Here is a 26,010-nt window from a genome sequence, read left to right as displayed (position 1 = left end):
CATCCCAAGGGTTATCCTCAGCGTTCCATCCGGCCTGCAACGAAGTAGCAGAAAGGGCTAACGCCATGGTGGAACAATACATTAGATGCTATGTAAATTATCAATAGGAAAACTGGGCTGAATTATTACCATTTGCAGAGGTTGCTTATAATAATGCAGTACATAGCAGCACAGGGTTGACTCCATTCCAAATCAACACTGGCATGGAATTTGTCCCTAAGCCAGAATTACCTAGAGAACCTCCTACATCCATGTATGTAACAAAATGGATGAACTCGTTAAAAAAGGTTGGGAGAATATGAAAAAAGCTTTGACTGAAGCTGCAAAGGATTACAAAAAGCAAGCGGACAAACATAGATCTCTCCAACTACCATTTAAAGTAGGAGACAAAGTATTATTTGTCAACCAAATATCTTAGATTAAAACTTCCTAGTAAGAAGTTGGGACCTAAATTCTTAGGTCCATTCCCAATTTTGAAAATAATCAATCCGGTCACGGTCCAACTAACTCTTCCCTGGCTGTTGGGAAAAATTCACCCAGTGTTCCATAGTAGTTTATTAAAACCAGCTAGTACATCAATGATAAGACCTATACCAATCGCTCTCCCAAACGGTTAGACACATTATGAAATCAAAAAGATCCTCGATTCTAGATTACACTGAGGACAATTGCAATATTTGGTCTTATGAAAAGGTTACCCTATATCAGATGCTACTTGGGTAAAAAGTTGGGATGTACATGCAGATAGATTGGTTAACCAATTTCATGAGGAATTTCCCAACAAATCAAACGGTCATCTTGGAGAGGGGAGAGGGGGTTAAGATATAACATTAACCTCTTTGTTTCTTTTTTTTTTTTAGGAGGTGAATTTTTCAAGAGGGGACGCCTATCAGCTTTGGAATCCTTATTAAAAGCTGCCAAACAGCTGTGGAGGTTGGAAGGGGGCTGCTGTTGTTTGAGTAGCTTTCAGTAGACAAAAAGATATATAAAACTTTCAAGGTCATTCTCTATGGTGCAGCAAGAATTGTAGCTGAAGAGTGATTGGTTCACGTAATTTATGATGTGAAAGAAAAGGGGTGGGTGTAGGTTGAGTCTTCTGGGAAGTCTGGGAGGAAACTTTATTTTCAGAATTCCACAGACATGCCAAGATTCTGTTTTAATAAAGCACTTTGAGATTATGGTTGTCTCGGAGTTATTGGAATGGATAATTTCTGGAACCCTGATAGGTGATTTCTGAGATTCTCTTAATGTATGGCAGTACATTTCAGAGTTTGTGTTGATTGAGCTGTATTGGGTTGAGTGGTCAGGGACTTTTTGATAAAGTTGTGTATATTCATTTTGTTGGAATGCACTGTATAAATGTTCAATTTCCTTTTTTTGCTGTTCTGGGTTGTTGCAGTGTGTTTGGTCTCATTTAAACAAAGTCCTTACACATAACTTCTCTTGTGGGAGGTTGGGTTGTTGCTTTGGTAGTGGAGCACCTGGTTAGTATGGGTAGTTTTTCTGTAGACTTGCATTTCTAGTTTGCCATTGTGGTCTCTGCTGATCAGGATGTCCAGGAAGGGTAGTGAGTTGTTTCCTACTTCTCTAGTAAACTGGATTCCTTTAAAAATTATTGATGGTTCTGTGGGTGTTCTCTAATTGGTCCTTTATTATTAAGGTGAAGGGTTAGGGTTAGGGTTGACTACATATCTGATCCATATTTTTTGTTGTATTTATGGATGTGCTATAGCTTCTATACCAGGGGTCAACAATCTTTTGTACCTCAGGGACACTAAATTCATAATTTTAAATCCTGCAGACCACTAATATGAATCCAGCGGGCTGCTCACTGAAGTGCCTGGACTCCCAGTGATGGGATGGGTCCTTCAGGCACTTAGCTTGGCCACCTGTTTCTGCAACGTCAAACACTCAAAGAGCCACTTAGACCCATTTCCCACAGAAAACAAAACACTGGGATCTCTCATCTCTCTCTATCTCTCTCTCATCTCTCTCATCTCACATTTCCCTCTCTGTCTGTCTCTCTGTTTCTTTCTCTCTTTTTCTCTCTAATCTCTATCTTTCTCTCTCAACTCTTCGTCTCTCTCTTTCTCTCTCTGTATCTTTTTCTCTCTCTCTCTCAGTCTCTTTTTCTCTCATCTCTGTATCTCTTTCTCTTTCTCATCTTTCTTTATCTGTCTCTCTCTCTCTTTCTCCCTCTCTCATCTCTTATCTCTCCCCCCCTTGTCTGCCTCTGTCTCTCCCTTGGACTGAATTATTTCCTCAAAGACACTGACTATGGCTACATATTTGATTCTTACTCAAATTCTGATGTGCCCACAGGATCAATATTGAATGCAACTCAATGTGTTCTAAAAAATTCAACATATTTTAAAAATATGCAGAATAGATTATTCAAAGCTAAATACTAAAATTAATCCCATCCAACAAAGTAGACATACGTTTCAAAGTATACTTACTGTAAAGAAAATCTGAAATTATATCTAATGAGATTTCTTTCTTCAATGTACTATTGAAAATATAACAAAACAGGGTGTCACCTGACCCCTTGCCATTCCAGAGCAGGGGATTAACCCCAGCCAACCCAGAGACCTACAACTGCAGAGAAAGATCCCACCCTTGGGGGTGAAATTCGATGGGGACCCCCAGAAATTGGGATTCTTCCTGGCACAAGTCCTCATCTATATGCAAGAATACGGGCGGAACTTCGCGACCCAGGGGGGCCAAGTGCGAGTCATCACCCTAGCCCTAAAAGGGACAGCTGCCAGATGGATTACCCTCCACAACGTTGATGGCCCAGAGCTGTGGAACCTCAATTGATTCATGACAGCCCTATGCCACCGCTTTGAAGACCCCCTCATGGATCGAAAAGCCCGCAACCGCATTAGGGTCGTAAAGCAAAGCTGTCACCCTGTAGCCAAATACACTGAGGAATTTTGCGACCTGGCCGGCCGAGTTGACTGGCCAGAAGATATTCTAGTCTGGTGGTTCAAAGATGGACTCAACGACAACCTGTATACTGCCTGCCTGGCCCGTGGGGCCCCTAACCTTTTGCATGAATGGTACCTGATGGCAGAGGAGGCGGAGATAGACATGGCCATAACCAGTACTGCAGCAGCAGGGTTTGGAGAAGATCCCCACTCCAGAGGAAGTGGGAGTTTTCCAAATCCCAAACCACCATGATTACAAAGACCATCTGGCTGTTTTAAGTGTAGAAAGGAGGGGCACCGCTCAGTGGAGTGCCATTCCAAAAACCCTGCCAGAAAGCCAGACCACCCATCAGAGGGAAAACCTGGAAAATCCAACACCAAGGAAAAGAAACCGCCCTGAGAAGCCAAGAAACTGTGAAGTTTCAGTCTCCCCTCAAATTCAGAGGAAGAATCCCCAATGCCCCAAGGAGACTTGAGCCAGTCTGAAAGCAATCCGGAAGATGACCCGTTGGTGAGCGGCCCAATTGAACCACTCACTCTACCTCTAAGACTGTTTATCCCCAGCCAAGAAAAGTGGGAGGAAGTAGCAGCATTACTGGATTCGGGATGCACCCAGTGCCTAATCAACCCCACTCTAGTAGAGAAATTGGGAATCGACTTAAGGAAAATGGAAAACCCCATCGCTTTCTACCAATTAGATGGGACTATAGCTGGGGGTGGGGGAGCCAGCCAGCTTTGCCACAGAACCATTGCAAATAGAACTGGGGAACCATAGCGAGATGCTCATGTTCATTGTAGCCCCAGGAATGGAAGGGCGACTAGTCCTAGGACTCACAAGGCTATGGAAATGGAATCCAAAAATAAACCGGAATAGAGGAACTGTACATTTCCAGAAACATGTAGCATTTGCAAACATCCCAGGGGGGGAAAGGAAAGAAAACAGAACAGAGAACCAGCCATGGCCAGCCAGCCGGATGAACCCATTAACATCCCCAAAGAGTACCAGGATTTGGCCCAAGTATTTAGCGAGAAGGCTTCTGATGAATTCCCACCTCATGGTGCCACAGACTGTGCCACTGAAATACTGCCAGGGGCTAAACTTCCAAAACCAAAAATGTACTGCATGTCCCCCCGAGAACTAAATGAACTCAGAACATTTATCGATAAAAATCTAAAACAGGGTTTCATCGAACCTACCTGACCGAAAATAGCAGCCCCTGTATTATTCAGCAAAAAGAAAGGTGGCTCCCTTCACCTTTGCATAGATTTCCGTAACCTGAACACCATCAGCATGGAAAATAGGTACCCACTCCCCCTCATGTGCTAGCTCACCTCTCTAAAGGATTTTTTTTTCAAAATTAGATCTATGAGAGGCATACTACCGCATCAGAATAAGGGACAGGGATGATTGGAAGACTGCTTTCAACATCCCACTGGGATGCTACCAGTTTAAAGTACTCCCTTTCGGACTACAAGGAGCCCCTGCCGTATTTATGCAACTAATTAATAAGGTTCTCCATGATTTTTTGTACAAAGGGGTTCTAGTTTATCTCGATGACATTTTAATCTACACTGAAACAAAAGAAGAGCACATAAAGTTACTCCAAGCAGTTCTCACAAAATTCCAAAACACCAAACTATATGAAAAATTCTCTAAATGTGAGTTCAATCAAGAAAAAAATCAACTACTTGGGATATAGAATATCCCATGAGGGAATAGAGATGGACTGACAAAAAGTAAAAGCTCTCATTGATTGGTAGCTGCCCCATACTCACAAACAACTGCAAAAAGCTTCCTGGGTTTTACTGTCAGTTCATTCCAGCTTTTGCAAATATCGCCCTCCCCATCACGAGCTTGTTAAAAATGAAAGGGAGGGAACCAAAGCCAAGGCAACCCCTTATCTGGACGATGGAATGCCAAGTGTTATTCGAAAAATTTAAAACAACTATTCTTAGCAGAACCAATCCTGAAACACCCAGAACCTGAACAACCATTTGTCATCCAAGGGGACGCTAGCAATGTAGCAGTAGGAGCAATTCTACTCCAAAAGAATGACCGTGGACAGTTGCAACCATGTGCTTATACTTCCAAGAAACTGATAGAAACCGAGCAAAAATGGGCCATATGGGAGAAAGAGGCATATACTGTGCGATGGGCACTCCTCACATGGAGACAGTTCCTAGAAAGGAACAAAACCCCTTCGAAGTCTGGATTGATCATAAAAATCTAGAAGCCCTGAAAACTCCATGGAAACTCTCCCCAAGTATGTTGGGCCCAATATTTTAAATGTTTTAATTTCACTCTGAAATATCTCCCAAGGGGAAAAAATTTCTTGGAAGATGCCCTGTCCAGGAAACCCAATACAACAGCAAAAAAATTGAAATTGTAAAACCTATGATCCAACTAACCCAACTTGCAGCCAAAGTAATTACCCGAGCACAAGGAAAGAAAGAACCACTAACTGACAATGCAATGACTTCCAAATTTAAGGAGCCACTACTTAAGGACAACTGGTTCCAGGCTAACAAAAACATTTACTTACTCAAAGATGGTCTAGCCTGGGTAGAAAACAAACTTTACATCCCTGCCAGCCAGAGAATGGACCTCATGAAACGATGCCACAACTCAAAAATAGCTGGACACTTTGGATTTGTAAAAACCCTGCATCTCATCAAAAGACAATTCTGGGGGCCATCACTCAAAAAAGATACTGAAAGCTATATTGCTAGTTGCCCCATATGCGCTGCTGCAAAAAAGAGGACAAGGAAAATCCTGTGAACTTTTACAAACAGTGGCAGAACCTTCAGCACCCTGAAGAGAGATTTCTATGGACTTTATAGTGGAGCTCCCTGAAAGTGCAGGAAACACTGTTATTTGAGTTGTAATGGACCTTTTTTCAGAACAGGTTCATTTTGTACCCTATCAAAAGATCCCAACAGCCAAGGCATTGGCAAGATGTTTTTAATACACATTTATCGCCTCCATAGAACTCCCCAATGGATTATCTCAGATGGAGTGTGCAATTCACAGCCCACATTTTGGTGGGCGTTTTTAAACCTCCACCCAGAGGTTGTCCTCTTCAAATCATCCCCAAAGTAATGGCTCGATAGAGAGAGCTAATGGCATATTAGAACAATATTTAAGATGCTTTATTAATTACAAACAGGACAATTGGACTGACTTTCTATCTTTTGCAGAGGTAGCATACAATAACCCGACCCACAGTAGCACTGGTTTCACCCCATTCCAGGTAGCCACAGGACAAGTATTCAACTCCAGAGCTACCTACCAAGGAAACTGAAATTCCCTCCCTTAAGGAATGGATAAATAATTTGCAAACCACTTGGCCAGTGGTCAGACTAGCCTTACAAGAGGCTAGAGCAGCTTTTAAAGCTCAAGCGGACAAAAAACACCGTTCAAAGTTGAGGACCGCGTATATTTATCTACAAAGTTCCTAAAATCATTGCAACCCTCTAAGAAACTGGGACCTAAATTCATTGGTCCATTTTCCATCTCCAGAATCATCAACCCTGTTACTATAGAGCTCCTACTCTCCAAGACACTCAGACAGGTTCAACCAGTATTTCACTGTAGCCTACTCAAACCAGAGATCACTTCAAAACTTAGACCCCCCCCCCCCACCTTCCCACACCTCCAACTCCCATTATGGTACACAGGGAACAACATTTTGAAATTAAAGATATCCTTGATTCACGCACTCACCGTGGATCCACACAATATTTAGTAGCTTAGAAACACCTTCCCTCTCCTCACAAAATGAGTGGGTAGCCAAACAACATGTAAAAAACCCCCACATTACTATGGAAATTCCACCTGAAATACCCTCACCAAACATCCTAAGTTGTAAATGTAACACATGTTTTATGTCTTCCAGGTGGATATCTCAATTTTTTGAGGAGGGCAATATTTCAGATCCATGGAAGAAGGGGGGGGGGGGGTTCAATACAAGTAATCCTTTTTTATGTAACCTGAGTATCTTAATTCTTGTATTGAATCTATAGAACTTGCACATAATATACAACTGGGGACTGGAGCCCAGATTCCTAGAAACTTTGTTACCTCTTGAAGAGATAGCAAGAGGAGAAGGAGTGATAAAAATTCCAACTCAGAAAGAAACTTCCTGGCAAGCTCTTCTCAACTATGTTCCCAGAATAAAAAAAAGCGGGGGGATTAACATGTTGCTTCTTTGTATTGACAAAATCCACATCGGACTAAGGGAAGGGCTTCTAACTCCTTTTATCTAAGATGCATGCCTGGAGGCATATTAGTCCCTGCTTTGAACATCACCTGGATACCTTCCTTTTCAATAAAGAATTCCTTTTGAAATACCCAGTTTTCAAAAGTTCATTCTTATCATCTGAAGGGGAGAGAGTTTGGGCCTTACATAGGGCATTTGGAGAGGTTGGAATTCCACAAGACCAGATGATTCTTGTACGATTTTAAGATTTTATTTAATGGTGGAGGAAATTCCTGGACCCTCACACAAGACTATGAATTGTATTCAATCCCTGAAATAGTTGCTGATTTTATGAAAACTCACCTATACAACTTCTGGCGTTCTTCCAATTCCTTACGTCTGTGGTGCTTAAGGATTTGAGTTTTCTCATCATCAAAAAGCTTGGCTGCAGAAGCAATGATATGCAATGATAATTTAAAGATATGAAATATACAAATGCTTAATTTTTATGTAATGTATTTTAAAATCTCTACAATAAAAATGATTGCCAGCAGTTCATATTCTTTTAGGAAATTATTAGTTTTCCTCCCTGTCAAATTGATAGGGGGCCAATTTCAATGAATCTCAGCTGCCCTTTGGTCTGTTCGATACTCCTCGGTATTATTTAGTTATTTCTACCCTGTCTTCATTATTTCTAATAACTCAAGGCAGAGAACATTATGCATCCTAATTCTCAAGCATTCTAATTTCTGAAGGTAATGCTATACTGATAAAGGCCATTGCAGGATTTTTTTCTATATTAATTAAAATTTCAACCAAAGCATATCATCAGGTCTTTCCAATATCTGAGTTGACATATCTAAAATAATGCTCTTGGGCATTACTGCTAAGTGTCTACTAGACTTTCAGCACTTGTCAATGTTTTGTTCCTGTGCAATCTAGAATAACATTAACTTTTTAATATGACCAAATATTTCCTACCTAATCATCATTTTCATTGTGTTCATTTTTAAAATAGGAAGTGAGAGTACTATACTTTTTTATATCTTGTCACTGGTGGTTTATATTCAAGCATAATATTAAATATTGTGATAACATTATTGTAATAGGAAAGAAGTTTCCACCTCCTAATTTTCACCTCCTCTTGGGCTTCTATTCATAATTTGGAAATGGTCCGTTTGTCAACTTGTGAAGCTTTCCTGACCTGCCCAAGTTGCCATAAGCAGGGGGATGGGAAATCGCAGCTCGCAGCTGCACCGAAGAATTCACACCTCAGTCAAAATAAAACACATCCTAGGTGGCCGAAGTCAAGGCCATCTCCATGGAGACATGCAACGGCCAGAGGGAGTGACTTCTATGATCCGCAAAATTGCTTCGTTGGGAAATGTGACTGGTGACACGCCTTGGGGGGAGGGGGCAACAGGGTCAGAGGCAAGGCGCAAACTGAGTGAAGTCAGAGCTGGCTTCACTTAGTTCGTGCTGACATGGCGCTCCTAATAAACAACTGGATTTTTCTTGTTAAATGGCTTGAGGCTCCTGCTTTTATTAGGGCATTGGTCGGAACCATGACATCAAGCCAGCTCTCCAAAAAAATAACCAAAAACAACCGGGACTCCTGAGCCCCAGACTTGCTCTCCGATACCTGGGGTACCTAGAGAGAAACTCAGGCCACCATGGCAGAGGCCGGAATATCCAAAGAAAGCCTGCTTCTGGCAACCCAGAAGGAGGCAGGTCCTATGCCCACCCAAGGAATTCCAAGAACCAGCAGCCCAATCGGAACCCAAGTGCAGCTGTCCCTGGCCATGGAAACCGAGACGTCCAGGATGCCCACCTCAGCGACCAAAGCAGAAATGGATGAGTATTTGTGCAAAAAAAATCCCTAAAGCAGCTGAGGCCAAATTCCCCTACCCTAGCTCCTGTTGGTTGGGGCAACACATAAGCGAGCTAGAAAGACTGAAGTGGATGAGGAAGTGGGAAGAGGTCAGAACTCCAAAATCCCTACTTGGAACCAGAGGTGAATCCTTGGAACAATTGAGGGAGAAATTTGACAGAGCCACCCTTCGCAATGAGGGGCTGTCATGATGCCCAAAAGAAAGGGGGAAAGAGATTGGGGGGGGGGGATGCAATCAAACTCCCTGAAGTGAGGAGAAACCCGATCTAACCCACTAAGCTCCAAATAGCCAGCCCTAAGCTTAAGCTGGACCTAACCATGGAGCAACCCCCAGGAAGCCCACGCGTACCCATCTGCCCAAAATTGGAGAGGCAGACAAGAATGCAGCCCCCCTTCTCCACTCACCAGAAGGAAACTGAGTCCAAGCTGCCACCAGTGGCTCGTCTGCGCCACAAGCAAACCACCCAAGCAGGGCGAACCCCCTCTCCACAAACTAGAGCCGATGGAGACCACCAAGTGCACCAGGAGCAGACAGATGGGGCCCAACAAGATGAGGGAGTGGCAGTGTTGAACGAGCTGCCTCAATTTAGGGAGAAATTCAATGGGGACCCAGATCAACTAGCTCTATTCCTTGACTCCGCTGGAGTCCATCAAAATTGTTATAGACACCTCTACTCATCGCATAGAGCCATTGTGAACTCCATCACCATGGGATTAGAGGGAGAAGCAAACGAACGGCTAGCAGTCTTTCATAGGGGGAGAGCCCTCCAACTGCAGGACATTGATGAATTCATTGATGCAGGACATTGATGAGTAACTCAGAACTATCTTTAAAGTGGCAGAGTCTCAGCACAGTGAGTAAAATTTCCAGATTTTTAAAACAAAAGGAAAATTTGCTAAAAAGACAGAAAACTTGACTTTTTAATTGGACTGTGGCTGTGAATAGGCATTGTAAATTACTGGAACCACCTATATAAAAATTGATATTATATTTGCATTCTGGAGAAAATGAGTAAAATTGAATAAGAAATAAGAAAGATGAAGTGAAAACTGATTCAAGAATGTCAAAGGAAGGCACAATATATTCCCCAAACTCTGATAAAGGCCTGGCTTTGGACGACTCAAAGGGGAGAATAAGGAAAACTTTACCATTAAAAAGAACCTTGAAAGTTTCAATATAGACTGATTTTATTTTTGTATTATCTAGAAGAATAGATTGACTAACTTGGGGATACAAAGACTCCTGGACATTGGACATTAAACTCTTTGTTTGAAAAGTGACTTTGGCTTGAATAAAACATTATTAGATTATTGGATTATTAGACGAAAAGAAATAAAAGAAACAAAACAAAGATGAGTGGAATTTGGGAAGAAATCATGTTGGAAATTCAGGATATGAAGGATACTTTGACAAGAAGATATGAGGAGATCTTGAATAAAATACAGACTATGAATGTAGACATGGAAATTAGGACCCAAATGACAAAGAGAAAACAGGGTGTCCAGAAAGAGGAGTTAACTGAAAGAGCAGTCGGAAAAACACAAGACAAAACAACAAATTTTAAAAAATGATAATATGGAGATAAAAATAAAAACGACAATAATTGATGATATAAACCAGTGGTTCCCAAACTTTTTCAGTCCACCTTGATGCTACAAACTCATCCTCAGTGTCCCCCACCCGGGGTGGGATTCAAATTTATGTGGGCGTGACCTAATTTGAGGACGTGGCTTGCTGGTCACATGACTGGGTAGGTGTGGTTTGGTGGTCATGTGACTGGGTGGGCGTGGCCAGGTAACTGGCAAACCAAATACAAGTGGTCCTCACTTAATGGCCAGTTGTTTAGCAAGTGTTCTAATTTATGACTGGCCTCCCCAGAGCTACTTGACCTGTTTTTGGAGTTTTGACAGCCATGCATGCACACACACACACACACACACTCCCTTCTAACCCTGCTGAAGCAGGTTAGAATCAGCAAAAAACTAGAATCAGCGAAGCATCTCTGATTAGATTCTAGTAATGAATAGAATCTAATCAGAGATGCTTTGCCAATTCTTGTTGATTTGTTTTATTTGTATTTCTTTATTTTATGCTGCTGAATTGCACTGACATGTGTGTCCCTTCTTGTGCACAGCCCAGAAGCTTTTGTGATTCTTTGCAGCAAAAATTACTGCCCTCTGTCTTTGCTCTACTTTTCAAACGTTCTGCCACTGCCGCGTTCTATGTACCGGCCCCGCAGTTCCATCCAATTGAGCCCACTGCACCGAAGAGACCTGCCCAAGCAAGTCCGAGCGAAGTGGTGCACCAAGTCAATGGGGTGAGCCTGAGAGAAGAAAAGAGAGAGAAAGAAAAGAGAGAGAGAGAGGAAGAAAGGAAGAAAAGAAAGCGAAAAGGGAAAGAACGATAAAGGGATAGACAAAGAAAGGGGAGGGTGGAAGGAAGGGACAGAAAGAAAAAGAAATAAAGGAGGGAGGGAGGGAAGAGAAAGATAATGAGATATCTATTCTAGTCCAATCACCTGCTCCAGCAGGGTTAGAAGGGAGTGTGTGTGTCTGTGTTCTTGTAATTTACCAGTATATTTTGGTTTTGCCTTCTTCAGAATTGGCATTGTAATACATTGGGGGAAAGTAATTTTTTAGGCTGGAGATCTGGTCCAATGGATCCTGTTTAAAGCCTCAACAAAATGTGAGAGCTTCAATGTTTCGTCCACAAAACCTTTAATAGAAGCCAAAGATGTTTCAATGTGGAAAAGGGCCTCAGTCTAAACTAGGCCTCATTTCAATCTGATGTATCAGGTTTCTCTCTCTCTCTCTCTCTCTCTCTCTCTCTCTCTCTCTCTCTCTCTGGTAGGCAGGCAGGCCTTTTGGATGGATGGATGGATAGATAGGTGGATAGGTAGGTAGGTAGGTAGGTAGACAGAAAGGCAGGCAGGCAGGTAGGTAGGTAGGCAGGAAGGCAGACAGACAGACAGACCTTTTGGAAGGATGGACAGACAGACAGAATACAAAAGAGGCGGCACTTTGGGAAAGTAGAGCAAAGCTAGAGTGACTTTCCCAATGTGCTGCTGCCGCTGTGTTCGACACCATTGAGCCCCTTGCACCACTCCGGTGCAACAGTCAATGGGATGAGCCTGTGGTGCCGGCACCTCGAATGCCCCCGCCGCCTCTTAATGCCCCCCCCCTTCAGCAGCCGCTTCCAAGCAGAGCCCGTCCCACCTCCCGTAATCCCCGACATTGCTTTGCACCAACTTCTAGGCCTTGGCCCACCAAACAAAACCTCCTGACACTCGATTCCACCAAGAACGCTCAACATGCTGAAAGGCCCGCCCTACGTAATTCCTGCGACACAACTACAAGGTAGCTCATGCATTTTTACCTCACTTCCTTTGGGAGACCTTCCTCACAACTGGCTTGACCCGGCCTATGTCGCAGCTCAGTGCAGGCAGCGCTTCCAGGATGGGAAGGGTGAATCCTGCCTGTAGCACTGCGCTGATCCCGTGCCTGCAAAAAACCTCCAGCCACCGTGTGTTTTTTTCGGTACAGCTAGACTCCTCCAGCGCCGCCCTGCCAGCCCCCTTGCCTCTTAGCGCCCCCCCAAGGCATCCCACCACCCCCAGGGGAAGTACCACCCACTTTGGGAACCACTAATATAAACCAAGGGGAGAATATTTTAAGTGAAGTTAAACAGGAATTGGAATTGAAGGGAGCTTCCTTTGGGAGAGAGACAGGTAGGTAACTTGAAAATGAGACAATTGAACTGGGAGAGAAGGGAGAAATGTCTAAGGATGGGCCAAAAAATGGTAGCGTTTAGAGGTAAAGATCCAAGAGAGGAATACAGGAGACAAGCTAAGAAACAACCCAAGCTTTATTGCAAGTGAGAGATGATGGATAACAAAAAATGGCTAAAAATTAGAAAAAGAGGGATTAAGAGAATAGAATTTTACATTATAAGGTGAATTAATAATAAGGGAATTTAGAATTTCAATGAGAGTAATTTTCAACATGTTATATTGAATAATTAAATAATTGAATACAATCTAACATAAATATGTGTACGATTAATCAATTTATATAAGATTGTTGTAATACATATGAATATTAACATTTTATTTGAAGGAAAAGGAATGACATCTAGAATTTGGTTGATATAAAAATAACAAAAATAATATATTGAGATAAGATAATAATGAAAGAGTATAACTTAATAAAACTGTACTATTATTAGAATTATATAACATCAAACATAAATATGATGAATGCTATTTTATTTGTAATAAACAAGTAAAATGTGATAAGAAAGGAGATATTTTTGAATATAATAGTGGCATAGTTAAAAATCAGAAAGGGGATAAATAATGGAAGAGTCACCCAATATAAATTGTTGAATTTTTATTAGAATTATATAAGTCTGTTAAGCACCACAAATATGATTAATAATATTTTATTTGTAGTTAAAAGAGGGATATTCAGAATATGGAGATTGACACAAAAATAAGATATTGAAATGGTGATTAATCAAAGAATGAAAGATTACAATTTAACAAAATATGTATCAATATTAACATTGTCAACTGTATTAAATATGAAGAATATTGTCATATTTGTTCTAAAATGTAAGACACTCTGGTGCCATACTGTTCACACAATGATTTGTAAAAAACAAGAAAAAAACAAACATTTTATTAAAAACAAAGATTGACTGTGGCTTGAGCACAACAACATGCGGAGGCAGCGAGGTCCCAGAGAGAAAGGACAACCAGATCAGAGACCACCTGACCGACAGGACACCGTGGCAACACAGCCGGCCCCAAGACCAACACTCCCCCGAGGCCTGTTGAAATGCTATAGATGCAGAGGGATAGGCCACTTTGCATTGGCTTGTGCCACTCCAGCTCCGAAACCCAAGCCAGAGCCGCCACCCAAGATGCAATTGGAGCAAGGCCCCAGGTGTGCCGACAAATTAGAGATCAGAAATTAGAGATCAGAGCAAAGAAATTGGCCCACCCGATTCAGTTTGAGAAAGTTGACGTGTACGTATTGCGTGGAGCACATGCCACTCACCTAACCGAACCAGTGAGGCTAGAGCTAGCGGACCACTGGGAAATCAGTTCAATTCATAATAGCTCCCAAAATGACAGAGATTGTCATTCTGGGGCTCTCTTGGCTAGCCAAGTAAGGCCTGACTATCTGGTGGCAAAGAGGCAGCTGGAAGCTGAGGATAGCTAGAGGCTCCCAGCCCCCTCTGCACCAGCAAACAGAGGCATCACCCACACTGGAAATGCTACCCAGAGCCCCAACCACTGGCAGCCACCTCTGAACAAACCCCAGAGGTTGAACAGATCTCTGGAGCAGTAGTCGTGAACCAGTGGGCCGGGGACCACGGGTGGTCCGCGAGAAAATTTTGGTGGTCTGCAGAGAAAAGTATTTCTTTCTCTCCCCCAAATTCTGCCAGAAATGAGTCTTTGTGAGGCTTGTTGCACCGGCGCAGCCTCTTGGAGCAGGGTTGAAGGGTTGAACCTTGAACCTTGAAGGGTTCCAAAGACTTATTTCTGGTGGAGTTTGGGGGAAAGAAAGAAAGACTTTTGCTGCTTTCCTTGTGTACAGCCAAAAGCATAAGAAGTGGAAAGAAGCAGCCCAGTGGTCAGGCGAGGTGCATGGGGCAATTGGGGCAAGTCCCCCTCACAACCTCATGTTGTTTGCAATGCAAGTGATGCAAGCCTTGTGTTCCCGCTGGCCATGTGGGTGACACAGCCTTGTGTTCCTATGCAGCCTGGATTAATTGCTTTGGGGGGGTGCTTTGGGAGTGACATTTCTCTGCGGACCATCAAAATTTTCTTGCGGACCACTGTTTGGCGACCACTGGTCTATATCCCCTCCCTCTTATGAAGGACATGCTGTCCCAACTTAGCCAAAGAGAAGGTCTTCATTAAACTAGACCTCAGAGAAGCATATTACCAAGTCCGAATCAGGCAGGTAGACGAATGCAAAAAAACCTTCAACTGCCCACTAGGAAGCTTTCAATTCAAAGTAATGCCTTTTGGGGGGCAGGGCTCCCCGGCAGTGTTTATACAGTTAATAAATGAAGTGCTGCATGAGCACCTCTATAAGGGGGTTCTCATCTACCTGAATGACATCCTCATCTTTACTGAGACCATAGAGAACCACATACCCTAATCCACCAGGTGCTTGAAAAGCTTTTGGCAGCAAATTTCTCTGTCACGTTGTCAAAATGTGAACTTCATTGCTCGCAGCTAGACTACCTGGGCTGTCTAGACTACCTGAGTGTCAAACAAAGGGATAGTAGAGATGGACCCAGCCAAAGTACAAGCCGTCCTAGAGTGGCAGCCCCCTCGCACCCGCAGACAGTTACAAAGGTTCCTGGGATTTGCAAACTTTTACAGACAATTCATCCCCTCCCTTGCGAAAATTGCCAAACCCATGACAGAACTCCTAAAAACAGGGATCCCAGGGACGAAGCATCGCCCAGGGCAACCGCTACAGTGGGATCTAACTTACTAAAAAGCATTTGAAACACTAAAGACGCAAAAGAACCTGTATTGAAACATCCTGACCCCGAACAACCCTTCATCATCCAAACAGATGCCAGCGACGTGGCAGTAGGAGCCATCTTACTCCAAAGAAACTGCCAGGTAAAACTACAACCTTGGGCCTATACCTCCCATAACTCATTGACATGGAAAGAAGATGGGCAGTGTGGGAAAAGGAGGCTTTTGCAGTAAGATGGGCACTACTAAGCTGGTGCCACTATGAAAAAGAGACCAGGAAACCTCCCTGGGTTGCTGCAACAGGTGGCAGAGCCAACAAGGTCATGGGAGGAAATCGCAATGGACTGTATAGTAGTTACCAAAGAGCAGGGGAAACACAATGATCTGGACTGTGATTGACCTATTCTTTAAGCAGGCACATTTCGTACCCTGCAGCGGACTACCCTCACCCCACCACATAGCCAAACTCTTCCTGAAGCACATCTACCACCTGTATGGGGTACCACGCAGAACCATCTTGGACAGAGGGGTCCAGTTCATGGCTAAGTTCTGGAGGGAATTTTTGTGATCCATTGGGTCATCCCAGGGCCTTAGCTCAGCTTTCCATACAAATACCAATGGCAAGATGGAGAGACTTAATGCCATGGTAGAATAGTACCTAAGCTGCTACATAAACTACCAATAGTCCAATTGGGTGGACCTTCTGCCCTTCACAGAGGTTGCTTACAATAATGCTCTTCACAGTAGCACAGTATTAACCCCTTTCAAAGTAGTAAGTGGTATGGGCTTCGTTCCAATGCTGGAATACTCAAGGGAACCCCTCTCCTCAGTTGGTTTGACTGATTGGCTGTCAATGCTAAAAGTGGCACGGGAAAACGTCAAGATAAATTTTCTACAAGTTGATTACAATAACAGTTTGTTAACAAGGGTTTTTCAAACTTAGATCTTTTCTTTTTCTATTATTATTGTCTTTTTCTATTATTATTATCTTTTTCTATTATTATTGTCACATTAATTTATGTATTAACCTGTGATCTATATACTAACATTTATGTTAGTATAGAGATCACAGGTTAATACATTACAAATAGATTTAGTAAAAATTTGGATGGCCTGTTTCACAAGAAGTAGGAAACTAATATTGTTGTAGTATATTAATCAGTATCCAACTGGAGGGGGATAATATGTAAATATATGTTAAGGTTTTTTAATTTACTTTTAATGTCTTGTTTGTTTTGTGTTTTTTCTTTTTTTTTAAAAAAAAAAATAACTTTTTTGAATTAAATAAAAATGGAACCACAAAAGAGGGGGGTGAGAGGGAGAGAGAGAGAGAGAAAGAGAAAGAATAGGAAATATTCCATGGAAAAATATTTTTCTAGAGGGAAAAATAGTTCAAGCCCTGCAAAACAAGATGATAAATGCCCAAGCAAGAGCTATACCATAATGAAAGAAGAGGCTCCCAAAATCAGATTGTTTGTGCAAAGAGCTGTGTGACAAACTGAGGAAGAAGTATACAAAATGGAAAGAGGGGCACAAATAACTAGAACAAAATACCAGCATTTAACCCAAATCTGCAAGGACAGAGTCAGGAAGGCTAAGGCTCAGAATGAACTAAGATTTGCAACAAATATCAAAAATAACAAAAAAAAAGTTTATTTCAATAAATAATGAACAAGAAAAAAGTCAAAGAAATTATAGCTTCACCAATGGTACAAGATGACAGGCAGCAGGGAAAAAGAAGAACTACTTAATTTCTTCTTTTCAGAAGGGAGAAAATAACCTAATCTATCAAAAGCAGCACTGAGGGAGATAGAGCAGAAATGCAAGTCACAGTAGGCAAGGAATTGGTAAGAGAACACCTATCCACTTTGGACAAGTTCAAATTATAAGACCAAATGGTTTACATTTCAGGGTTCTGAAGGAACTGGCAGAACCACTGAATAAAATCTTGCAGAGCTTCTGGAGCTTCTGGAACTGCCAGAAGACTGGAAAATAGCTAATATGGTTCTGATTTTCAAAAAGGAGGGGAATGGGGATCCAGAAAACTACAGACTAATCAATATCTGGGAAAATCCTGGAAAGATAACCAAGCAGCAAATTTGTGAGCACCTAGAAATGAACAAGGTGATTACTAGAAGCCCACATGGGTTTTTAAAAGCAGGTCATGCCATACCTACCTTATTGCTTTTTTTAATAGGGTGACTAAATTAGTGGATCAAGGACATGCTGTGCATATAGAATACTTAGACTTTAGTAAAGCATTTGACAAGTACATCACAGCCTACTTCTTGGTAAGATAGAACAATGTGGGATAGACACCACCACTATGAGATGGATTCACAATTGGCTGACCAATTGCACTTGTACAATCTATAAAGATTTCATTTTCATCAAACCACAATAATCTTCCTGATTGGTATATATTAGAGGCGTTAAAAGGGAAGTATCTTATCAAAACTATGTTTTTGCTCTTCCAAATTTGAAACGTTTTAATCTGTTTTACACTAGAAAAATAATTTGGATAAAAAACATTGATTTATGAAATGTATAAACTTATTTGACTTCAACATAGTATAAAATTCCTCTGTGAGGAAGGTTCCAAAATGTAATAAAATGCATGCATATATATTATTTAGCTTAATACTTTTCTATACAGCTAGCAAAATTGTTATTATTCTACATTTTAAAAATCTCATCCTTGATACCCTAATTCATTCCTGAATTCAAACTGGATAACATTCAAAACAGATTTATATTGCCCCTATCTATCATGCCCTTGTTGGAGTCTGATTCTGAGGGGGAGATTGAGCAGCTGACAGGGAGTGGGAGTGTGCTCCAGTGGCTATGGAAGAAATCGGAGAAGGGCACAGTCCGGCTGGGCATTCAGAGGAAGATCCAGGGCCACCCCCTCTTCATCCTAGGGCACACAGGAAAGAACAGAGAAGACAGCAACGTGGCTTACGGGAGAGAAAAAGGCCTTGATCCCTTTCATTAGTTGCAGCTGGGAGAACAGGATATAAGAAGGGCGTTTGCACACAGCACCTTGCTGGAAGCAAAACATGCATTATCTTTGTCGAGGCTTATCTGGGTTTTGGCGTCCTCCCAACTGTGTGTGCTTCATTATCTTTTGGAAGTCTGCAATTTATTATTCTGGCCAGTCATGTTAATTACTTCAGCGTGGTTTGTGTTGGTTTTTTTTATTTCTAATTTATCTGTACTTTGGGTTAAGACTGCGTTACCCCCTTTGTAGACTGTTTTTGGAAGAGTTTGATCTCCTCCATAACTGGACATTGTGGGCCAAGTTGGAGGTATTAAAGGGACTTTACCTATTTTTGTGACTTTGTTGCTTTTGTGCCATGCCCCGGGTCATCACACTATCTCAGTGGTGGCTAACCTTTTGGGGCTCCTGTGCCAAAAATTGCGTGTGCGCCAGTGCGCACGCACTCATGTGCCAACACCCCGAATTCAATGCACAGCCCCCTTCCCACGCCCCCTGTGCATGCATGCGCAATCCCCCCCGTCACCTTCTTACCTGCACTGCGCCTCACAGCTGATTTTTCGGCTGGTTTGAGGCCTTTTTTGGCCTCCCAGAGGCTTGGAAAAAGCCTCTGCAAGGCTTTTCGGGCCGAATTATAGGCCCATTTCATCACTTCTGGTATTACACAAAGTGATGAAACGGGCCTATAATTCAGCCTGAAAAACCTTGCAGAGGCTTTTTCCAAGCCTCTGGGAGGCCAAAAAAGGCCTCAAACCAACCGGGGGAAAAAAAATTAGCTGTGAGGCACAGTGAGGTAAGTTTGCCTGTGGCTCGTGTGCCAGTACAAGTGGCTCTGCGTGCCACTTGTGGCATGGATGCCGTAGATTCGCCATCACAGCACTACCTGCTGCTTTAAACCAGTTTTAAAAAATCTGTTAAAAACACGATTCATCAAATTTATCATAAAGTATTCACTGCATTTTCTCTCTGTTTTAGACTGGGGAATAAAAGTATTAGTTTTAATTTTGAAAGTTTGTTCAAAGTCTGTGCCAGTTTTGTGTATTAGTTTTAACATTTCTGCAGACATGGCATCAGATCCCAACAGCTCTCAATTTTTAAAATTGTTTCTTAATGTAGATTTTTTACATATAAATTTGTATTTATATAATTATGATGTGGTGTACTGTCATTAAAAGCCTAGTCCATATGCACTTCATACACATGCAGCTTTTCTTCACTGTCAGGTACGTTACCCCTTTTCTATCTATTATACAGGAAGATAGAGGGAAATAGAAGTTCAGCATTCTTGTTAAGAGGGTAAATACTATGCAAACAGTTATGATAGCAGAAAGGGGAACATATTGAAAGGCAGGTTTTGAAACAGGAAAATGAGCTTTAGAAAAGCAGAAGAGACAGATTAGTTGCAGTATTTCCAAACTAAGTGTAGGAGGGGAAGTTAAAATACTCAGAAAAAAGAATTGCTATCTGCTCTCTTGAAATGTAATGCAATCCTGAGCTGAATGAAGAATTTCATAGCAACATTTTATGTCAGATAGTGGAAGTTACTGACTTGTTTATTGCTACAATTTATAACTAATAAGTATTGAAAATTGAAAAACTGAAAATATCTACAGACCCCTCACATCCTGGACATAAATTGTTTCAACTTCTACCCTCAAAATGATGCTATAGGGCACTGCACACCAGAACAACTAGACACAAGGACAGTTTTTCCCAAATGCCATCACTCTGCTAAACAAATAATTCCCACAACACTGTCAAATTGTTTACTGAGACTGTATTACTATTATTCTTCTCATTCTTCCTAATACCTATCTCTTCCCACTTATGGCTATAACCATGTTGCTTGTATCATTTATATTGTTTTATCTGTTTCTTAGTATGATTTGATTACATATTAGAACCTATGACTATCACTAAGTGTTGTATCTTATGATTCTTGATGAATGTATTTTATTTTTTCTTTACGTACACTGAAAGCATATGCATCAAAGACAAATTCCATTGTGTGTCCAATCACACTTGGCCAATAAAGAATTCTATTCTATTCTATTCTATTCTATTCTATTCTATTCTATTCTATTCTATTCTATTCTATTCTATTCTCATATTATTGGGAAAAGGCTGAGAGACAGCTGCAGTGCATAAGGTGCAGGAGCAAATTTTGCAACAGTTGATCAGTTTTAGAAGCAAAGGTAGAAGAGAGACAGAGAAGGAGGGGTTGGCTATGTCACTGCAATGACATAAAAGCAACCTGGAATTAAGGAGAAACTCCCTAACAGAACAATTAACCAGTGGAACAGATTGTCTTCAGAAATTGTGGAGATTTTTAAGAAGAGACTGAACAGCCACTTGTCTGAAATGGTATAGTGTCCCGTTTGAGCAGGGGGATGAATTAGAAGAGGATCCTTCCAGCTCTATTCTATTCTTAAAAGCAGCTGCAGAGAAGGAAAACCCTTTACTCAGACACTGAAAATATTAATTGGATTTCAGCAGGGAGGATTTTCATCTCCTGAGTGGAGAGACATTTGTACATGGCCTGTGCCAGGCCTTCCAGGGCTCCTCCATCCTGTGGCACTTCATACTGCTTACCTTACCACATCCCAGAGTCTCCTACACTACCCTCCATGAGGTGTGCTCATTTGGGATATAGTTTTAATATAATATTAATATTTCCTCTTTTTATTGCTTCTGTCACTTTCAAACCCTTTTAAGCACTCTGTATCATTTAACTGTGTTAATCATGGAATTTAATTCATAGCAGCTACAGAATATTATTTCTATTAATCATCACAATGCTTTGAAAAGCACTGTTTTGCTTTCAAGTCTTCAAGATTCAATAGCTAATGGCCAATGTAACCTTTTATGAAGTCTCCTGGAAATGGGCCACAACTGGAAAAATGTTTGGCTGGTGCATCATCAGTTTCAATTGGGAAGTTCAAAAAGAGGAAGATGGCAAAATCCCAGAATTGTATACGCAGTTAAGCACTCAAAAGCAGAATGCAAATAGAGAAGTAGGAAATCGGGCTATAGAGTTTCAAGGACAGAGACCAAGTGGTACCACTCAAACCACAGATGTTTCTATGTTGATGCACAAGGTATGGGGGGGGGGGGGAAAATCCAGCAAAATCTAGAGATCCTAACTTTAGAAAACAAGTATCATGTGTCACTTCACTGAAACATGGTGAATGATATTCATTATACCAACATTAACAGAAGCATAAAGTTATGCTCTGCTTCACTCCACCCTGGTCAGACCCCATTTGAAATACTGTATTCAGTTCTGAGTACCATAGTTCAAGATGATAAACTGAAGTAAATTACAGAATAATAGTGGTGTAAAGTACAGACCTTGGGAGTATTCTAGTCCAAACCCTGCTCAAGCAGAGACTGTATACCATTCTGGACAAAGGATTAAGTTAAATTAAGAATTAAGTTAAAAGTTAAGAGGATGGATACAAAAAGGGTGAGCAGAGTAAAAATCAAGTCTGAAGAGGAACAATTAGAAGATTACAGAGGTCTTACAGAAGAGACAAAGAAGGCGAGATATTATAGAGTGTTCAAATACCTGAAGTTGTCTCATAGAATAGGAAATACACTTACCTCGACCATCTCGGAAAATCACCTCTTTTTCATCTGTAATCCACGTGTAACATGGAAACTCCAGGTAATCACCAACTGGTGTTTTCACAGTGATATATTTAAGGTACCAATCATCAGGAAACCAGTACTTCCGCTTTTCAATTTTTATCAGTTGGATTTCCCCCAAGTCCTCTGTCACTGTAACTTCATAAGTATCAGTCTGGGAAGGGGGAGAAAAAAGACTGTAATCTGCTGGACAACTTAAATGCATCCACCTGCAAATAATTTCACTTCCCATTTTCTTTTTTTTTCTTTTATTACTTTTTTATTAATATAAATAGAAAGAGCATTTTCAAAGTCCATATGGACAGTGTGTTGTCTGGTTACAATTCTCTTGGGTAATATTCATCATAGTAATATTATTATTATTCTCTAATAGTAATCTCATGACAGTGCTTTTTCCTCATAATTTTAATACATGTTGTTAATACTGATCAAAATTAATCAAAATTAATAAGTTACAGTGATCAACCCTAATAATATTAATCTTTCTCTTGTAATTTTCAAAGTTCTAACTCCTGTTTCTCTTATTTAACCATCAATAAAACAGATTCCATACCTCAAAGTATTCAGTGTCTTCCTTTTCTTTAATTTCAAATGTTAGTTTATTCATTTCTGCACATTCTAAAATTTTTGTTATTATCTTTTCTTCTGTGGGGATCTCCTCGCCCTTCCAATGTTGTGCAAACACTATTCTGGCCGCTGTTAATAAATATATTATTAAATATGCATTCCGTTTACTGTATTTGTCTAGTATGATGCCCAATATAAATATTTCGGGTTTTAAATCTATATGTTCATCATTTTTTCTAGCCAGGTGTGTACTTTAGTCCAATATTTTTTTGCTTTCGGACATGTCCACCACACGTGGTAATACGAGCCCGGGGTTTGGTTGCACTTCCAACACTTGGCAGATATATTCTTAAACATTCTAGCTATTCTTGCTGGGGGAAAGTGCCATCTGTAAAACATTTTGTATAAAATTTCTTTGTATGCAGTGGACATTGTCAATTTATAGTTTGTCCCACAACTGTTGCCATTTGTCCAATTCTATCGAATACCCAAAAATTTTAGCCCATGCTATCATGGTTTCTTTTACTTGCTCCTCTTCCATTCTAATAGTCAATAAATAATTATAGAATTTTTTAATCAGTTTCTCCTTCGGTCTTATTAAGATTTGATCCTATTCTGTTGGTTCTTTATAAAAACCATGTTATAACATCTTTATAATATCTAGATTGTATCTGTACATGCGGCCACCATGCTAAATTTATCTATTCAATTCCTTTTTATTTTTAAATTCCTCCTTCTCATTTAAAATATCTTTGTATCTTACAATTTTTTCCATGTCCATCACATTTGGATATGTTAGTGCCTCTATCGTGGACAGCCAGACGGGTATTTTCAAATAGTGTTTTTCCTTGATTTTTGCCCATATTGAGAGCAGAACATTTCTAATGTAGTGTGCCTGAAAGTATTGATGTGTTTTGTGTTTCTCGTACCATAGAAAGGCATGCCACCCCAGTTGTAAATCATGTCCCTCCAGTACAAGTCTATGTCTCAGAGTTATCTATTCCTAAGGGCAGCTGCTTGATAATATAGTTCCGAATTTGGCAACCCAAAACCTCCTGTATTGGTAGAGTCTTGCATTAATCTCAGCCTAATTCTTGCCTTTTTACTTTGCCATATAAATTTGGTTACCATTCTATTTAGTTCCTCAAGATATTTCCTTTCTAGCTTTATTGGTATTGTTTGGAACAGGCATAACAGTCTCGGTAAGATATTCATTTTGATGGTGGCTTAACTTCACATTTTCAGGAGTGTTAATTTCAAGCCAACAAGACTTTGTTGATGTGCTTTTAGCAGGCTTTGTCACCATTGCCCTTGCTATTTTGTGAAACAGGTCCAAAGCAACTGGTTGTGAATCATGTCTAAAACAGTCAGTTCATGTCTGTCTCCATCATGACAGCAGAATTAGGGCAATATTCAGATGTGTAAGACTACAGCTCTCAGCTCTCAAAATCTCCCTAGCTAGCATAGCCATAGAAGTTGAAACTCTATACCTCTGAAGTTTTCCACTTTGGGAAATGCTGCGCTAGAACCAATCCTAACATGTTTCTGGCTTTATATATGCCACAGGACACACAATAGATTTGGCATTCTGTTCGACTACTGTTGAGAATCTATAGGCAGGAATACTCTGTGTGATTCCATTGTAACTGATGTATATATTACTATTTCAAAGTTTATACTATCCACATTGCTAATTTTAAATTCTTGTTGTATATGTGTGGCCTGAACAAGCCTTTCAGCATATTTTGATTTAATACTGTCTTTTAGTCAATTGTTTTTGTCTACATATATTTTTATAACTAACCAGACATTATCAATTTAATTTTGTATATTTGAATACTAATTCTCTTGTGCTGGTAAATGACTACAATAAAGTTATCTCTCTCTGTAACTGATATATATAACTTCTTAGTCAGTTTTACACCAGAAGCTAGTATAGTCTTTTGCCCTGGTACAGGATTGGTTGAAGCATGGGTGGGATTCAAATTTTTTTACTATCAGTTCTGTGGGCATGGCTTGGTGAGCTTGGCAGGGGAAGGATACTGTAAAATCTCCAGTCAGAGGTGGTGTTTGCCAGTTCTCCGAACTACTCAAAATTTCCGCTACCGGTTCTCCAAAATTGGTCAGAACCTGCTGAATACCATCTCTGGGTTAAAGGTGTTAGACCCAAGCATCTGATAGAACTAGCTGGTGCCCTATATATACCTGGCAATTTGTTCACCTTATTTGTGATGTTATTAAAACTCTCATTTATGGAATACTCCTTGAAATTACTTCATGCTGATTGTTGTTTTTTATTGTTCACTGATAAAGGGAAATAATTGGCTTAACTGAGATGGGGAAGTGGAATATTTTACAACAGAAAATATTTTTATAACAGGAACAGAAACAGGACTTTAACTAAAGATTCATGCATATTGAATGTATGTGTATCACATAAGCTGTAAAAGAATAGCCAATACAATCAAGAAGAAAAATATATGACAGAGGTCTTTATCATAAACACTGTAGGACTATAGCATATATCACATAATATGATCAATACAGAATCTTACATTAACTTGATTTTCACAGGTATAGAGCAACCCCCCTTCTCATGTATGCACCTGTTAAACAAATCTATATGGCATGTTTGCATAACATTTGGATATTTATAGTAAACATGAAAATTAAGGACCATAACAATTTAATTTTTACAAATATAAGGAAAAACAAGGCAAGTGTGACTAAGAAGATTTAATTTGCATATGTGTGACAGACTAATGATTTCACTATCACCTGTGAGATTAGGAACACAATTGAAATATGCAGGCTCAAAATCAAGCAATAAAAACACATTTTTGTTGGACTGGAGCAGTTAAAAACTTTTACATTTCTATATTTGAGATTAAGCATTTGCTCGGTATGCAGTTTGCATACCGAGCAAATAGATCGACAGATGATGCTGTTAATATAGCTCTGCACTACATCCTACAACACCTTGAATCTCCAAATATCTATGCAAGGGTCCTCTTTGTAGACTTCAGTTCAACATTCAATACCATCATTCCAGACATTCTTCTAACTAAACTAAACCAGCTAGCGGTACCTGAACACACTTGTGAGTGGATCATAAATGTCCTAACAGACAGGAAGCAGCAGATGAAGCTAAACAGAATCACATCTGATACCTGTACAATTAGCACACACACACACACACCCCAAGGCTGTGTGCTTTTTCCACTTCTCTTCTTTGTATATACCAATGACTGCATCTCAAACGATCCATCTG

General features: G+C 40.5%; 1 protein-coding gene across 2 annotated transcripts in view; it reads right to left on the bottom strand.

The window, feature by feature from the left end:
- The window catches only part of ALOX5 (arachidonate 5-lipoxygenase), a 154,709-nt gene that overhangs the window by 125,672 nt on the left and 3,027 nt on the right, over window positions 1-26,010 (bottom strand). The window contains exons 1-3 of one of the 2 annotated variants that reach the window (XM_087962524.1): window positions 22,726-24,321; window positions 22,128-22,326; window positions 7,493-7,574 (exon numbers count right to left, since the gene is read on the bottom strand). In XM_087962524.1, the coding sequence (XP_087818650.1) occupies window positions 7,493-7,574; window positions 22,128-22,326; window positions 22,726-22,779 (335 nt within the window). In that variant the 5' untranslated portion in view covers window positions 22,780-24,321. Of the gene's footprint in view, window positions 1-7,492; window positions 7,575-22,127; window positions 22,327-22,725; window positions 24,322-26,010 lie in introns of those variants that run through there. The other variant, XM_026688473.2, reaches the window with a different exon arrangement.

This window comes from Notechis scutatus, chromosome 3 (genome assembly GCF_049901735.1).
Source record: "Notechis scutatus isolate UNSWTSFEM ecotype Mainland chromosome 3, rNotScu1.2, whole genome shotgun sequence".
NCBI classification, from domain to species: Eukaryota; Metazoa; Chordata; class Lepidosauria; order Squamata; family Elapidae; genus Notechis; species Notechis scutatus.
This window is presented reverse-complemented; position numbering and strand designations above follow the sequence as displayed.